Source organism: Sylvia atricapilla, chromosome W (assembly GCF_009819655.1).
Source record: "Sylvia atricapilla isolate bSylAtr1 chromosome W, bSylAtr1.pri, whole genome shotgun sequence".
NCBI classification, from domain to species: domain Eukaryota; kingdom Metazoa; phylum Chordata; class Aves; order Passeriformes; family Sylviidae; genus Sylvia; species Sylvia atricapilla.
In genome coordinates this window covers 3,814,054-3,832,429 of record NC_089173.1, presented here as the reverse complement: position 1 = coordinate 3,832,429, position 18,376 = coordinate 3,814,054, and the positions used below count along the sequence as shown (strand labels likewise).

At 38.1% G+C, this 18,376-nt stretch overlaps 1 protein-coding gene across 1 annotated transcript in view; it reads right to left on the bottom strand.

Moving 5' to 3' along the window:
• Positions 1-17,928, bottom strand: part of LOC136373395 (ras GTPase-activating protein 1) — a 71,525-nt gene extending 53,597 nt beyond the window's left edge. The window contains exons 1-8 of the mRNA XM_066338302.1: positions 17,867-17,928; positions 16,653-16,802; positions 13,075-13,210; positions 12,157-12,227; positions 6,710-6,827; positions 5,654-5,685; positions 1,497-1,549; positions 493-643 (exon numbers count right to left, since the gene is read on the bottom strand). Of these exons, the coding sequence (XP_066194399.1) occupies positions 493-643; positions 1,497-1,549; positions 5,654-5,685; positions 6,710-6,827; positions 12,157-12,227; positions 13,075-13,210; positions 16,653-16,802; positions 17,867-17,928 (773 nt within the window). The remainder of the gene's footprint in view (positions 1-492; positions 644-1,496; positions 1,550-5,653; positions 5,686-6,709; positions 6,828-12,156; positions 12,228-13,074; positions 13,211-16,652; positions 16,803-17,866) is intronic.
• Between the last annotated feature and the right edge of the window lie 448 nt (positions 17,929-18,376).

The window sequence follows — 18,376 nt, the reverse complement described above, 5'->3', positions numbered from 1 at the left end:
TGTACTTCTGACCAATATATTCAGATATTTTAAGGTGATTAATTTAATGACTTTTTTCAACAATAAAGGCAATTTTTCCCTTTGTTGTCAATACTCATTTCTATTGTTTATACTTTAAAATGCCTATTGAATGTCTCCAATAAAACTAACATTTTAATTTTCCCCTTTCATATACACAAAACTCCCTATTATAAATAATAGTTTCCAAGACAACACAGCATTCTCCTAATTACATGTCATAATCCAATGTATAGGGTAAAGAAAATAATTTACAGAAGGAGAAAAATACTTCAAAAGAAACAAGTTACATCGAAGCTTTTGAAGGTTTTTAGAATGCACTTCGTTACAACCAATTACTAAGCAAGTTAGTTAAAACTCATAGTATATCCTTAAGAAACACTGAAACTTTATGGTCATATCAGTAAGTTATCAGCAATATATTATACAAGTTCCTTACAGAACTGTAAAATACACACAACTATTAAAACTTACCTATTATAATATCTGCCTCCCATCATAAACTGATTGCTTGATGTTGGACATATTTTAAAACGCTGAATATTTTCACTGGTCCGAAAATAAAGGGAGTAATCACCAGGTGTATTATCTGAAGGCCTCACAAGAAAACTGCACACCTGACCAACTGAAAAGATATAATACAGCATTCTTAACTGTTACTTAGTGTCACTTATGATTTCTTAGCAAAGCTCTTTCTGTACAAATTAGCAAGAATTGCACACTTAAAGGATAAAGTCTGATCTAAGTTCCAACAGTGATCCCCCATTCTTCCCCCAAAAAGGATGAAGTAGTACTAAACTGCCAAAGTAATTGCCAAATCGTTTGGCTGTAGGTGACAACCTATCCCAAACTTTTGTCACCTCTTTACAAGAGCATATGGTGTACATATGAGTTTTGACAATATTTTTAAAAAAACTAAAGATTTTTGTTCTCATATTTAAGGTATGTTATTTGACAGTATGAGTCTGAAATCTTGATGTTTTAATTTTAAAAATTATTTCCTCCATGAGGAGACTAAAGTTTAATACATTCTCCCATAAGTATATAACAGCACCAAGCCTTCCAGAGTTCAAGAAGTGTTTGGACAACACTCTCAGGCACATGGTGATTCTTGGGGGATGGTTCTGTGCAGGGCCAGGAGTTGGACTCAGTGATCCTTGTGGGTCCCTTCCAACTCAGAATATTCTGTGATTCTGTAAACAGTATTTTCTCCACAGCATTTTAATGAAGCCCGAGATATATTTATGTATATTACAATTTTTTTTAATTAGCTATTTCAATCAGAATTCTGAAACTAACTGTACTTGAGAACATAAAAACCCTTAATGCTCAGCTATGAGGTTTTTGCCAATGTAGTAGCAACCACAGATCGGATGCTCATATGTTCATACAGAAAAAACCCCAGGTTTTCCTGCAGTCTCAAAGGATTAATTTGTCTCATTCCTCTACCACTGTATTTGCATCTGAAATAAAAGTACCTGTCATCAGCAAATTGTAAGCTTCTTGTTTGGAGATCTTCCCATGGAACCATCTTTAAGATAAGGAGATAAATTAGAAAGCAAGACTATCAGCTCTTTTTTTAGTAGTTTTGACATCTAAGGCTCTGACATCTATGAATTAATCTCTGGTACATATGAATTAATCTTTGTTTTAAAAACATCTAGTAAATATAGATTATATAAGCAACTGTTATGTTATTCAGCAATTCTGTTTTTCTACGAACAGAATGAAAAATAAATATCTACATCTATATAAAGTTATTTTGAGTACAGGTGTCCAACACAAAGTAGATGTTCAAATCCAAATGTGTTTAGAGATTAAAGGCATTGTTTAAACGCTAGATAATGACAGGCATATTTGAAGCCAGTCTCAGATAGAAATTTATTTGAAGCATGAAATACAAAGTCCAAGGACATTAATGAAAGTTAAATGCTATACAGAATAACTAAAATTGAATTTCACTATAAGCTGAGGAAATAAACTCCAGCTTTATTAACTACTGAATAAGAATCACTTTATTTTCACGCCTTGCATCTTCCAGAATCCTTCATCAGAGCATCACCCTAAAAAAATACAGCAATCTATCCAGTCTTAATCTGATACCTATGATTATAGGAAACAGCTTGATGTTGCATAGGTATTTAGTTTACATGTGAAATATCACATATTACATCTTGAGAGCTCATCCTGTCTTTTAAAGGAAGACTAGGAATAGGGCTTTTCACTGCAAGGTGTATATGCACATGCATGCATGTTTAAGTGTGTCCTCAGTAACAAAGGGGTCCAGGAAGGCTGGACATACCTTAAGATGGAAATGGTAAAGGTGCAAGAGTAGGCTGTCCCTGTGTGCCTAAAGACAAGCTATCAGGCAAGAAAACTGGCCTGGTTGAACAGGGAGCTTTCACAGGAGCTCAGGGGAAAAAAAGTGAGTTTATGGCCTTCGGAAGAAGGGGCAGACAACTAAGGAAGAGTACAAGGATGTTGTTAGTTCATGCAGAGAGGGAATTAGAAAGGCAAAAGCCCAGCTGAAGTTCAATCTGGCTACTGTCATAAAAGAAAATAAAAATATTTTTACAAATTCATTAACAACAAAAGGAGGGCCAAGGAAAATCTCCATCCTTTATTGGATATGGGGGGAAGGATGGGATGGACACATTGTCCCCAAGGATGAGGAAAAGGCTGAGGTACTTAACGTCTTCTTTGCCTCAGTCCTTAACAAAGACTGGTTATCCTGAGTGTACCCAGCCCCCTGAGCTGGTAGATAGGGGCAGGAAGCAGAATAGATCCCTTGCAATCCATAAGGAAGCAGTTAGTGACCTCCTGAGCCACTTAAACACTCACAAGTCTATGGGGCCTGATGGGATTCACATGAGGGTACTGAGGGAGCTGGTGGAAGAGCTTCCTAAGCTGCCCTCCATTATTTATCATCAGTCCTGGTGAACCATGGAAGTCCCAGATGACTGGAGGTTGGCCAATGTGATGCCAATCTACAAAACGATCCAGGGAACTACAGGCCTGTCAGCCTAACCAACAGATCATCTGGAGTACCATCCCACAGCATATGCAGAAAAAACAGGTGATTAGGCCTAGCCAACATGCATTTAGGAAAGACAGGTCCTGCTTGATCAACATGATCTGCTTTTCTGACCAGGTGACCTGCCTAGTGGATGAGGGAAAGGCTGTGGATATTGTCTACCTGGACTTCAGCAAAGCCTTTGATACTGTCTCCCATGGCATTCTCCTAGAGAAGCTGAAGCCCATGGCTTGGACATGTGCACATTGATGGGTAAAAAACTGGCTGGATGGCTGGGCCCAGAGAGTGGTGGTGAATGGTGCTACAGCCAGTTTGTATCTGGTCACTAGTGGTGTTCCCCAATGCTCAGTGTTGGGGCCAGTCCTGTTTAATACCTTTATTTATAATCTGGATGGGACAATCAAGTGCACCCTCAGTAAGTTTGCAGATGACACCAAGTTGGGTCAGTGCTGATCTGCTGGAGGGTAAAAAGGCTCTGCAGAGAGATCTGGACATGCTGGATCAATGGGCCAAGACCAACAGTATGAGGTTCAACAATGCCCAGTGCCAGGTCCTGCACTTGGGTCAAAACAACCCCATGCAGCACTACAGCCTGGGTTGATATCTGGCTGAACATGAGCCAGCATGTGCCCAGGCGGCCAAGAAAGCAAATGACATCCTGGCTTGTATCAAGAATAGTGTAGCCAGCAGGACCAGGGTAGTGATTTGCCTCCCAGTACTCAGCACTGGTGAAGCCACACCTCAAATACTGTGTCCAGTTCTGGGCCCCTCACTGCAAGAAAGACATTGAGGTGCTGGAGCAAGTCCAGAGAAGGGCAACAAGGCTGGTGAAGGGTCTAGAGAGTAAGTCCTCTGATGAGCGGCTGAGGGAGCTGGGGTTGTTTAGCCTGAAGAAGGGGAGGCTCAGGGGAGACCTTATCACTCTCTACAACTACTTGAAAGGAGGTTGCAGCCAGGTGGGGGTCAGCCTCTTCTACCAGGTAACTAGTGACAGGACAAGAAGACATAGCCTCAAGCTGTGCCAGGGGAGGTTCAGGTTGGACATCAGGAGGAATTTCTTCACAGAAAGGGTTGTTATACATTGGAATGGGCTGCCCAGAGAGGTGGGAGTCAACCTCCCTGGAGGTGTTTAAGAAAAACTGGATGTGGCACTTAGTGTTCTGGTCTAGTTGACAAGATGGTGATCAGTCAAAGGCGGGACTCAATCTCAGAAGTCTTTTCCAACTCAAATGATTCAGTGAAATAGCCCAAAATGGGACCAAACTAGGGCCTTAAAGGGAAAGTTGCACCAGGGGAGGTTTAGATTAGATATTAGGAAAAATTTCTTTATGGAAAGGGTGGTCAGGCATTGGACTAGGCTGCCCAAGGAAGTGGAGCAGTCACCATCCCTGGAAGGGTCCAAAAAATGTATCGATATGGCACTTGAGGACATGGTTTAGTGGTGAATATGGTGGTGCTGCTGGGTTTATGGTTAGACTTGATCTTAGAAGTCTTTTCCAACCTTAATGATTCTGTGATTTTGTGCAAAATAAAGCCTCTTACACATCAAAAAAGAGCTCTAGTTCTAACTTGCTTTCTATACTACCTTTACAGGAAAATCCCTGGCTATTGGAATATTTACAGAAATCCCTGCCTCCCCTGGAATCTTCTGAGCAGCATGAGTAACTGAATTGAGTATCCAAGCTTCAAGATTCCACTACAAACTACTTTGCTTTTAAAAAAACAAAAGTTCCTGTATTTGAAGGCATCCCAACTACTGTTATGTTGCTATACCAAACTGACTAGCACAACACTGAAAACCTGTAAACTGAAGCCACATACCAATAATTTTCTTTCCCCTATTAGGAACAAAAACCACCAAGAAAACACCATCAGAAGAAATGCCTTCTTCTAACATCAGCCCTTTGGAGACTGCAAACTGGGTAAAAAAATACAGAAAGCAGAAGCTGCAATTATTGCAAGCAAAAAGAGGACAGATGAAGTTATCCAGCTACTAGAAAATTTCTGTAACTTTCATTTGCTGCTCATCTTTAAAACTGAAAATCATATAAGAATCAAGTTTTCTGTATCAATTCATTGTTAATTGTATTAGGTTTCTTTTTTTAATTATTTAACAAGTTGGAATTCACTGCAAACAAATTATTCTAGTGTGTCCTAGTTTTCATTTAAAGTGCTAGCACATGAGGCTAATATCAAGTGTTGTTATTATTATACTATCATTCCTCTAAGTTATACTTTGATCCCTCTCATGCACTTACAGTTGAGCAGATCTGAAAAAAGGTTACCTCTAAGCTAAACTGTATGTGTATAAAAAATCCCCACAAATCAGAAAACACCACATCCTCCATTGAATATATTCTAGGTAAAGTGATCACAGAGACTCATTCAAGATTTTCACTGCAAAACCCATTAACATTAGGCATAACTAATACAAGACTTCATGTCAATAACGTATGCAACTTCAACAGCTAGAATAGAAGAAAAGTCTTAAGATTAAAAAACAAGTACATTCAATTTTGGTTCACCTTCCCAATCTCATAGCTTAAGTTTACAAACAGTTGTTTTATTATTTACTTTTAATAAAAACCAAAAAAACCTTACATTTTGCCTTCATGTGGATCTTCTTCTCTTCCCTAATAGGAAAATTAACATATTAAGTGCATGACAACAGTATGCTTGAGTTTAGAAAAGTAAACTTCATAGGTTAAGCCCTTCTGTAGAAATAAACAACACTAAGAAGTCCAAGACATTTTTGAACTAGATGGCTAATTGCACAGTTTATGTAAAGAGGTTTTCAACTTCATTCACTGGAATTCAGTGGAAATTCAGCCATAACATGTTATTTCAAAGGTTTGTTTCTGTCACTCTTCAAGTCCTTCTTTACACGTGGTAACTTAAATCTCAACATTTGTGAACTTCAACCACTAATGTAGAAATTTATAGTTAGATGCTCTTACACTACCATTTCAATTTAGCCATTCACATCCTGATATAGATGTGAGAACAGGTGAAGCAAACTCTACTAATAGCGATATCCATATGCTGCAAAGCAAACATCATCAAGACTCCAAAGCAATGGTGAACTACTTTGAAAAAAAAAGCATGGTGGGTGTTTTTGTCCATTAAATTATCTCTTATCCTGCAGTAAATCAATTATCTTTGTCACCCGATTAGCTTCCTGACTTAGCATAAGCCCTTCTAGGTATAATTAACTCATCAATATTTTGATATCCACACTTGGCCCTTAAAAAATGAAAACAAAGACATATGGCAAAAAATTTGAGTCTATACATTTATGAATATCTCATAGCAAACAAACAAACAAAAAGAATGTAACTGAGTGACTAGCAAGTTATTTATCAGGACTGGTGAGTTTAGGAAACTGCTTAATAAGTTCAAAGTATCATTCATTTGCACATGAGCATTTTGGATAACAAGAAGAGGTACTTTGGATATTAAATTAGACTTAATGGTTTGTTAAACTACTTAAAAACTGGCAGATTCAAATACTGCAAGAAAGTTTAGAAAAGTACATAAAGTCAGGCAGCTAAATTACACTAGTTTGGTTTAATTTCAATGTTAACTTCCACACACAACTAACAAAAAATAAAAATCAAATCTCAGTTCTGCAACAGATTTGAATATCAAATTACTTACTACTTCTTCTACCAGGTCTTCTACTATAAGACCTTGTTCATCTGTCCGTAGGTTTGTAACCCACATCCAGCCATCTTCCAATTCATTATGCACAATAAACATATCTCCTTTAAGGAAACTGAAGAGAGTTACAATAACACATATGTTAGAAGTATAATCATAATACAAAGTTTAATGAACACAGTGAATTCTTGAGCATAGTTTCAGAAAAACATTTGAGAAAATTTGACCATGAAAGATACATTTTTTGGTATCCCAAGCACATAATGTGCATTTTTCACAGAGTTTAAGTAGGTATGAATATCACATGAATGTTTATCTTTCTTTATTTTACATTTAAAATCTAATAGATACTTTAAAGTACGCTAAGGATGCATAAAACAGATAACACCACAACATTAGATGATAGTAACATTCTTTTATCAAGAGGGACCAAATACTAAATACAGGTAAAAACAGTCAAAAATTTCCTTAATAGTCTAAAAAATAATATTTCTATCAAAACCTAATTTTGTATAATAAAGCCTATGGAATATCTACTATTTAAGTATTTGGATATGAAGATAAGTGCTAAAAAGAAGATACAGAACAGTTCCTTGAGAAGACATGCAAATAACTACAAATAAGAGTATAAATACAAAGCATTAAAACATTCTAAGGAGTTTCATTACTGGAGGGTTAGTATAAGTTATTCCTTAAGTGTAATCCCAAACTCAGGTATACTGGTTTTCACTAGAATAGAGTTAAATTTCTTCATAGTAGCTCCTATGGGGGAGGGAGACAGTGTGCTTGGGGACTGCTTGGGCATCAGTCTGTTGGTGGCATGCAACTGTTTTCATTTGCATAACTTGTTTTTCTTGGGTTTTATTTCCCTCTCTCTTTGTCAGTTGGTGGGTGGGGTTTTTTCCCTTACAACATTTTTTTTTTTTTTAATGATTAAAACTGCCATTATCTCAACCCACGGATGTCTCAATTTTACCCTTCCAATTCTTTCCCCATCCCACCAGGAGGGAGGGAGAAAGAGGCTGTGGGATGCTTAGCTGCCATCTGGAATTAAACCACAACAGTCCTTTTTGGTACCCAACAGGGTCCTCAAAGGGTTTGAGATAGTAACAGATTTTACCAGAAGGTATTAGAAGGAACTTATATCTGTTAACAGTTGCTGGTCCCAATATTGATCTATCTGTTCTAAACATTAGTTTATCTGATCTGTGCCATGCTCCCTTTTTTACTGTACATGTTAAAGACTGGTTTTGGCTTTTGCAGTTTTCTGTGCTCCGTAGCACTTAGTTGTGTTTTGCCTGGGATATTTATTACTAAAACACTAGCCTGGTGCTTAATCTGCTGTTTGGGCTCTGTACTGATTCCATTACTGTACTTTGGGAACTGTCTCATGGAGACAAATAACAATTACACTTCCTCCAAGAGGATTTCCGTGGAGGAAATAGAGAATGGCACCTTCACCATCTTCTTATGCGATGTTTTCTCCCTCGTTATAACAACTCTTCAGTATCTTAAACATTCTTGGGTAATGAAAATACTCCTGTTGGTATTTCTTAGAATATTGTTTTGGCTTTTTCCAATGTTAACAAGCAATTTAGGAATATCACCCAGACACCGTGGCAGTATGGTTATGGACGGCAAGGTGTCTTGGTTTAAGACAATTTAAGAGGTGGACACTCTAAAATGAGTTACCTCCCCTTATAGTTTTAACCGATCTCTTTCCACCAATAAGGAAAAATGAATATGAGTAGATATAAGTGAAAAAATAACAGTTTACTAAAAAAACTCAAAATAGCAACAGGCAAAAAAATAACAGTAATAGGCACTAGTTACAAAGTTGCTGAAATCTTGTGGATACCCCAGAAACAAAAAGAAACTCAAAATGGCGGAGTAACCCCTTCTTCAAGATGGCAAGCAACCATGTGTGGGGAGGCAAAGGTAAAAGATGGCGGACAAACCCTGCTCGGCTCAACCTTCCCCCGGAACAAAAAACTGGGAAGGTAGGAGCTTACAAAGCAGCTCTAGTGGCAGATAGGAATTGCTGGCGTGTGTAAGGTCAGTGCTGCTGCTTGCTGCCACCTCCTGCCACCCACTGGACTGTGCCAAGGTTGGTACTGGTGTCTTGGGTCCCTGTTCTGATGGGGAAGAGGAGAAGAAAATGGACTCTCAAGCACGGATGAGTGGTGGCCCAACCCCAGCCTGGCTCCAGCTTTGCACTGCCAATAGGTGTTGCAAATTTCACTCTGAAACAGATTTTGATTGTGAAATGCAGCTTTTCAGGTAGCTACTGTTGTGAGTAAGGCCAAAAGGCAAGAAGGCACTCTGCTTGAGCAACTCTGACTTTGTAAAATGGCCCTGGCAACCCCTCAGCCTCATGAGTCTGTTTCTGACTATGCTGCCAGGCCTTAAAGAGACAGTAACATTTTTTGGGCACAGATATAAAAAACAATAACATTTTGGGTTACCCAGGACACAAGACATGTAAGAAAATATGGGCAGGTAGCTAGAACAGTTGTCACCTCCAGTGGTCTAAGACTTCACTCCCAGATCCTGATGAAGTGATAGAATGTTTGAAAAAAGATATTCCAAAGAGGCACAACTTATCACACTCTACTGGGGCCTGGCTTGCACCAACCAAGACTATTTAGAACTGTTCAGCACCCTAAAGGAGGAGGTCTTCTGGATCTGAAAACATACCAATAGACACTGTGACTAAATCAGAGACCCAGCCTTCACATATATCAGTCACCTCTATAATTAAAAAGAAACAATGAAAGTGGAAGTCAACTCATTCAGTAAGGGATGAAGAAGCTTCTCCTAAGAGGGAGCAGCAGAGGAGTCACAAGAACAGGAGAGGAAAGAATGAAATCATAAATGAGACAGAAACCATATAATCCCTATCCCTAAGCAAGCAGCGAGATATGTGAAGCCATCATCCAGGGGAACAAACTGTCAGCTAGTTATTCTGATGCTGGGATGTTGGAGTCAAACATCAGGAATAAGACAGTAAGGAAACCTAGCAGCTGGGAGCCCTTGTTAGGAATAAAGTCACTGACAAAAGGATTGTAAAAGGGGCAGCAATCTTCAGTCTTTGGAGGCAGCTTCCATCGTGTGTGGACAGCTATCCCATCAAGGAAGGACCTACAAATTCCCAAAGCAAGGTGACCACCACTGGGAGAGGTATACAGTATCTGAGGGAATTAACTGTGGTGGAGGTATGACAACCAACAAGCCGTGTGAAATCCCATGCACATGGCCCATGTGGTGAAAGTTTGTATGAAGTGCACCAACACTGTACACCAACAACCTGGCAGTAAGGAGCTGGAGAGACACAAAAGCACCAACTGTGGTTGGATTGGTCAGCCAACTTGAGAATTCAAAGAGAGTCTCACTTCCTCCCTGGGTCTTGGCTGTGGAGAAACTGTTCCAACAACTGTACCAGCAATTAAAGAAGGATAAGTCTTCCTCACCCATAGTGACCAACATCTTGGCTATTAAGAGTCAACCTTTTTGTGTTCAGGGAGAAGTTTATCACTGACACACACCAGATGCCACCCTGTGGTTCTATCTGCCATGCCCAGGAGAAGGACATAAGGAAGTGGGATGGAGAACCTACCTGGAGACTAGAAGCTCAAGTACAAGAAAAAACAGCAGCGAAAAGGCATCCATCTGGGAAAATTACTGCCCCAGTGTCTGTTGGTGCTTAGTTGCTGGCTAGGGTTAAACCATAACATCAGGTCATATGAAAACTGTGGAAGATCAGACAGCTACAGAAGCTGAGCTGGGTAGTGCCACCAACCTCCTGGACCTGGTACAGTGGAAGCCATGGGAGAGATAAACTCAAGGCAAGAGCAAAAGTGAAGACATCATGTCTGGTCACTCTGACTGCTCTGATTAGAGAAGATGTAACAAGGACATTGTTGGCACAATGAATGTGTCAATAATGCAAGAATGTAACAAGGACTTGATAACCGAGAAGATTGTGTTTCTAAGGGAACTGGGGCAAAGGGGTCCAAGTGGAAAATTTTGTACAGAAATTAGAGACTTATAAATATGTGTGTTTAGTGTAATAAACTGGCTTTGCTTGCATAGCATGGTCCATGTCCTCTCAATTCCAGTGAAAACCTTTCACTGGAGCACAGGGGGACATCTCAATCAAGTCAAATGGTGTATCAGGGATACAGGCAATAGCTACATAGTACTGAAGTTCATCAACTACCAAAATCAGATAGCAATTTTCTACTGAACATCTCCTTGAGAGGGTGTGATAGATGCACCCACTCTGTGTGAACAGTATTAATTACCATTTAATAATTGTTTAATCATTAATAAAACCCTTTTAGTTAACCCTACAATGATGACTTCTTTTAATAATTCATCTGTGACAGAGTAACAAAAAATGCATTAACTTGAGCACAAAGTAAAAAGCAAGAAAAAAGCCTAATGAAAATACTTAGAATGAATTCAGCTACTAATGAACCTAAATCTTAACAATGTAAAATAGACAGCAGTCATCCTATATCAGTTTAGTTTGAAATGCTTCAAGCTTTCTAAATATTAATGATGACATTAAAATTAAGTCAAGATTCTGAGAAATATATAACATCTTCAAGAGTACATTACAAGAATATAATACATTAATTTGACCTAAAAGGGTGTACTTTGTACCAGTTTTGCTATGAACAGACTACTTTACCATGCAGACCTCAGAAACCTAGCCAGACACATAGAACTACAATTTCCTGTCATTCTTCTTACCATAGCAGAGTAATGAAATACTTTTTCTTCCTAAGTTGGTAGGTGCAATTAGGCATTTACTGGACTTGATGGACCCTATTACGCATAAGAATAGAAAGAAGCCTTACTTTTAATATACAATTAGGGAGTTCCCTCCTATCTACTACCTTATTGTATGCTTAGAAGGTCTTCTCAAAGATGAATATCCTCAGTGTTTTTTAGAGATCAGAATGGACTGGATAAATTTTCACCCTGATGAGAATATAAAGCTGTCATGTACTTTTCTCTATAATCTTAGGTTAACAGTCCTATCAAGAACCTTATTCCTAATTACACCACCATGTTCTATAAACCTGTGAAACCAAGACAGTCTCATCAGAAATTACTACAAACATCTTTCAAATCTGGCTCTTCTTTTTTCATTTGGAAGAAAACTGATATCTCAGGAAAGCAGTATTAATTCCAAGCATCTAGTGCATGTTCTTCCATTAGATACAGGACGGTTGGTTTTGCATCTTTTCCACATAATATATATAGTGGAAGAAAAAAAAAAAAAAAAAGGCAGGCAACATACCTTTAACCTCCCAGAGCATTAAGTCTAAGATGCAATTGAAAAGTATTTGCATAGTGAACATATACCTAAATCATTAGGTTTTATAAATACTCCAAGAATTTCACATATGCTTCTACCTATTATTAAAACATACCTTATTTCATCAGTTTCTGGCACTTTGGTGTAAGGTAGAATTGCTCGAACTCTCCTTCTATCTTCCACAGGCTAAAGTTTTAGAGAAGAGTTCAAAGATATTAATTTTCCCTTTCATTCTAGTGTAGCTTCCTCTCCCCAACATTATGCTATTCTGAGGCAAAAGACTGGTAAGAGTAATTTGTATCCCTTTGCTAGTTTTAAGTTTTTAAAGGGTCAAAAATAGTAAGAGCCAGAAATGCTCGATTACTAAAGTTATCTACAAAAGTCTTTGTTTTGCTTCTAGCCCTGTAACATTATCAGTTATGTAATCTCCAAAAATCAAATTACCAACAGTATAATTCCCATGAAAAAGCACTTTACAACTTACTTTTTCTTAGTGGAAACTTGTGACAATTAAACATTCAGAAACACATCTTTATTCAGGGGGGGAGGGGAGCATTACTCATACTGATAATTACTGATATTGTCTTAAGGATAGTCACTTGAAAGAAACAGCTTTCCGGAGCTTTGGTTATTTCAAGGATGTGTATTTCAAAATCTTTGCTACAAAACAGTAATATTATTTTGATATATTAAGTGTGTAAAACTCTACATTATAATGGTACTCTTTAATAGCCAAAACCCACACATTTTCTTATTTCAGTTTACATACAATATTATTACTACATTTGGAGATAGCTGCAATACCTGACATCTAGCTTTTTCATTACAGATTTTTATTAAAAATCAATTTTTTATCATTAGTTTCTATCAGTAAAACCTTGCTTATATTCATTATACTTTACTATATGCTGAGATAGGTCTAGAACTAGGGGGAGCCATCTACAAGGCTTTTTTCATAGAAAACTGAATATCAAGTGCAAGAATAATGATATTAATATTTAAGTAAATGACATTTTAAAATTTTACTACTTGCCTCTGGAGGTGCTACTGGAAAGAATAGTTTTTCCCCCTTCAGTAAACAAGACACATGACTGTAATAGCCAATTAGGTCTGAGAGTGAAGCAAAGCGACGTCCACCAATGTAATAATCTCCACACATGGCAATAATCCTGTTAATAGAGAAAAGGAATTTTGACAGAAGAACTTTTGCTACAAACTGTTGGGATGGTTTGGGATTTTTTTTAAAAGGAAATGAAGATGATGTTGAGTTGTTAAAGCAGGCTGTCTACGTTCAAAATACAATATTACAAACTCACTCTCTAAAAATCTTTAGAGCTACTTGGAAAAGCAACTTTGAGAAGGGAGAAAATATTGACAGAGGGACTGAACTATTCCTTTAGTTACACAAAAGAAAAAAATGAACAAGACATTTGAGCTACTTAAAAATTATCATTTTTTGGTAAAAATTGTGAAATTATCAGTTTTATGAAGCTTGCAGAATGCTGAAAACAGTTTCCAATAAATTATGTAGTAAATGGGAAAAAGGTCATACTTCCACCAGAACTCTTTGTTGCAGTGTCAAAACAGTAATTTTTAGGATCATAGAATCAGGTTGGAAAAAAACCTGTAATATCATGGGTTTTTTTTAAGATAATGGGACTTAAACATTATCCCAGCACTGTCAAATCCACCACTAAACCACGCCCCTAAGCACAACATCTACACATCTTTTAAATAACTCCAGGGATGGTGACTCCACCAATTCCCTAGGCAGCCTGTTCTAATACTTCCCTTTCTGTGAAGAAATATTTCCTTATATTCAATCTAAACCTTCCCTGATGCAACTTGAGACCTCTTCCCCTCATCCTATTACTTGCTCCTTGGGAAAGACAGACCAACATCCATCTGGCTACAATTTCCTTTCAGGTAATTCTAGAGAGCAATGTCTTCCCTAAGCCTCCCTTGCTCCAGGCTAAACAACGCCAGCTCCCTCAGCTGCTCCCCATAAGACTTGTGTTCCAGACCCTTCCTCAGATTCATTGCCCTTCTTTGGACACACTCCAGCACCTCAATGTCTTTCTTGCAGTGAGGGGCCCTGAACTGGACACAGTATTCATGGTGCAGCCTCACCAGTGCTTAGTAAAAAGGGACAATCACTTCCCTAGTCCTGCTGGCTACACTGTTCCGGATACAGGCCAGGATGTCATTGGCCTTCTTGCCCACCTGAGTAAACACTGGTTCATGTTCAGCTGGCTGTTGACCAGCACCTCCAGGTCCTTTTCCACTGGGCAGCTTTCCTGTCCCTCTTACCCCAGCCTGTACTGTTGCATGGGATTGTCATAACCCAAGTGCAGGACTCAGCACTTGGCCTTGTTAAACTTCCTACAACTGGCTTTGGCCCATCAATCCAGCCTGTCCGGATCCCTCTGCAGAGCCTTCCAGCCCATCAACACTCCCACCCAACTTGGTGTCATCTGTGAACTTACTGAGGGTGCACTTGATCTGCTCCTCCAAATCATCAATAAAGATATTAAACAGGACTTGCTCCAGTACTGAGCCTTGGGGAACACCACTGGTGACTGGCCACCAACTGGATTTAACTCCATTCACCACCTCTCTCTGCTCCCGTCCATCCAGCCAGTTTTTTACCCAACAAAGAGTGCACCCGTCCAAGCCACGAGCAGCCATTTTCTCCAGAAGAATGCTGTGGAAATATCTGCCAAAGGCTTTACTGGACTTGAAGTCTAGGTAGACAACATGCACAGCCTTTCCCTCATCCACTAAGTAGGTCACTCCTCATCATACAAGGAGATCAGTTTATCCAAGCAGGACCTGCCTTTTATAAACTCATCCTGGCTGGGCCTGATCATCTATTTTTTCTGCATGTGCCGTGTGATGGCATTCAAGATGATCTGCTCCATAATCTTCCCTGGCACCAAGGTCAGGCTGGCAGGCCTGTAGTTCTCCAAATCCTCTTTCTGGCTGTTCTTGTAGATAGACATCACATTTGCTAACCTCCATTCAATCACAGAAAATTCTGAAGGGCAAGATGAAAATATAAAGATTTTTCTCCCCAATATTTTCTATCACTCAGCAACTCACCAAAAAATATACTACTACAGCCAAAAAGAATTTTGTTTTGATAGACTCATACACTATCTGTCAATCGTATGCTGCATGAGCATATGCCCATATCCAACTTGAGAGGAAGGGGATTTGGAGAACTTTCACCCACAATATTGGTATTTCAGTCAAACAGAAATATATAGCGAAAGTTTAATCTGAGAAATATCACTTTTAGGAAACAAATATCAGTGAGATTGTCAAGCAATGAAAATTTCACCCATTTTTGGCAGAGAACAAGCTTTGGTGGAAGTGACACTTCCAGTCTATGGGACCCAGGGGCACATCCCTATATTTGGCTGAATTAACTTCAAGACTGTCAGTCTTGAGGTTGGAAAAATGTTTGAGTGTGGCATCTGCCCTTCTAATAACAAAAACATATACATTCTGCAGTCAGCAAGTGAAATCAAAAGCAGGTCTGCTCTATGAAGACCAGTATCAGCAGACAAATTAGTTTCCTTCAGATATTTCACATACTTAATGGATCCAAGAAGAAAAGACTCTTTAACATTTGAAAATATTATAAGATTTCCCATTTTCTGAGATGCCAGAAACAATTTTATGGTGGACATAAACCAACATTCAACACCTGATACTGGCTACAATAAGTGGAAGCTATTAAAAATGAGACTCTTGAAAACTTAAAAAACAAGTATTAACATAACTTCATTTTCTACTACTGCTACATAGTAATCAGTTCCCTAACAAGAATCAGTATAGCTGAGAAGCATGAATTGTTAGCTCAGACATGATGCAAACATGTGCATGCTATTTGTTTGCTTTGCAATAAAATTTGCTTTCTGTTTATTTCTTGTTATCTAGATAGCTGACAAAGGATTTTTCTAGTACTGAAGATGCACTTGATATCCTGTTTTGTGAAGATGAACATTACACTGCAGTACACTACATGCTAACATTCAAGTGCTTCCCAGAACATCTGATTTACACTAAATGAGACTAAATTAATGTCTATAACTTGCTAATGGTAAAATAACCACATTTACAATTTCAGATAAATGGATACTTGTATTCAGAACAACTAATTCTAACACAGACTGAAAGTTGATTCTAGCAAATCCTCATATTGTTAAATACATTACCTCTTTGTTTTTCCTTATTACCTTATAAACACAGATTTGCTATGACTGACATTCAAATCTGTTCTTTAAGCTGCAATATCTGAGGAATTGACTTAAAACAATCTGATTACTACTAAGAAGCCTGCATGTTACTGCAAATTTAGTCACAACAGCTTCAGACAAGCTTTTCTATCGTGATAATGCTAGTTTCCTCACATTTTCATTCTTCAGCCTGTAAAGGAATTTTTGTAGCATGGTTTAAAACAATTAAACCCTAGCAAAGAGCTATACCATACATGGATAAAAAGTAAAAAATATTCAATTTATAATACAATTGTTTTCTATACCATACTAAATTCTAAACCCACAAATAAATAAGTTACAGTGTTTTAAAACATTTACTTCTCACCTAAAATGATTGACACTTGTTTTACTAAGGAATGAAAGCACAAATGAACCTGGTCTCCGATCACTCTCTCGAATAAGGTAACTTCCAGGTTTTTCTGCTTGCCAAAGACGTTCTTCTGCAATTGTTCTGTCGAGTTTTCCATGATACCACCTAAAAAACATGTAACAATGGGTGTCCTTAAGAGTTAAGGCTTCTGTTTATTCTCACAGAACAGAGCTATGAAACTAATGAAAGATCTCAGTTGAAACTGATAAAATTCCAAACTTTTATTTCAAATAAAGTTATCAGATTTTTACATGTGCAACCTCTCTCAAATTACTTATTTCCAACACACAGAATTTAGAAAGCTTCACAGGTTCAGATAATCTGTTTCCCCAAATAATTCACACTGGAGGAAAGCACTCTGAACCATCCAAAGGGGACAAAGACTCTCTATAACCATCTTTTTTTATTCCCCAATTTGTTAATTTTCAGTAAATAAGTAGTATCAGATCTGCTGTATTTTAAGCTTAGGCTCTATTCAGGCTACAATACAACCTGTTTCTCAAACAACAGAGATCACAGTATCAAAATCTGCAACTAAAAAAAATTACAGCATTCACACCAGAGTACATTTCAGCCAAAATGTCTTCCCCAAACACAACATGCAGCCTATTAAAAGCAAATACAAATGCACGGCAACTCACAGACTTCATAATATGACAAAAGAACACTTCAGTTTAAGTCAAAAGCTAAACTAAAACATTCCTTACCCTTTCCTCAGCTTTGACCTCTTTCTACCCCAAGCAATCAAATGGAGGAAAGGAGCAGTGGAGGGAGCAAATCGAAGCAAAGCCAAGTGTTGCTCGCAAAATCTTTTAAAAACTAAAACTTTAATACAGCTAATGTTTTATACCATTTAAATTATAAACTGTTTCAGACGATTCACTTATTGATTCTACCAATTTGCACATCTTGCAAGAGTTGCAAGAAAAGCATTTTAGAAGTGATATGAAAGGAATCTTCTGGCTTAAAATACACAAGAAAAAAATGAAAAATTGCAGTTTAGAGTAAAAATACCCAACAAAACAGCTTAGCTGGTAATAAAAATCTTGGAAAAAAAATTTCTATAAAATAGGAATCCTCAAAGCCAACTTTCACTTCCATCAGAATGAAAGTCAAATAAATAAATTATACAGATTACAAATAACAGCAGAAGTAGTACCAGTGCCAACACTGTTTTCATTGGCAAAGATGCAGTCTTGTTAGTATAGTGCTCTCCTTTGCATCTCCCCATCCTGATTAAAACAAGTTAAACCACTGAAAGAATTGTTTTGTCTGTACACTGTATTGCATTTGAGGCAAGGTTAGAAATATCGTGTCTGTGGTGGGTTGACCCCAGCCAGCATCTAACCACACATACAGCTGCTTGCTCACTCTCCCAGTGATACAATTCTGCGTGAGGCCAGCGTGTTACAAGCCCCATAAAGGTGTATTAAGCTCTGAGGGTTGACCAGCAACTTCCCAGAAATGGCTTAAGAATAATTAGCAAGACAGCTGATCGGGTGTGTTTTGAAAAAGCAAAAGGGTTTAATAAAAGAGAAAATAACAAACTATACAGAACAAAAGACGAAAGCCGTGCACAGTGCAGGGAAGGCCCTTGCACCTGCTAAGTCACCTCAAAAAGCACCGAGAGACTTTGTGCTCTTTCTTAAGTATACAATGATCAAGGAGGGGTTTTTTTG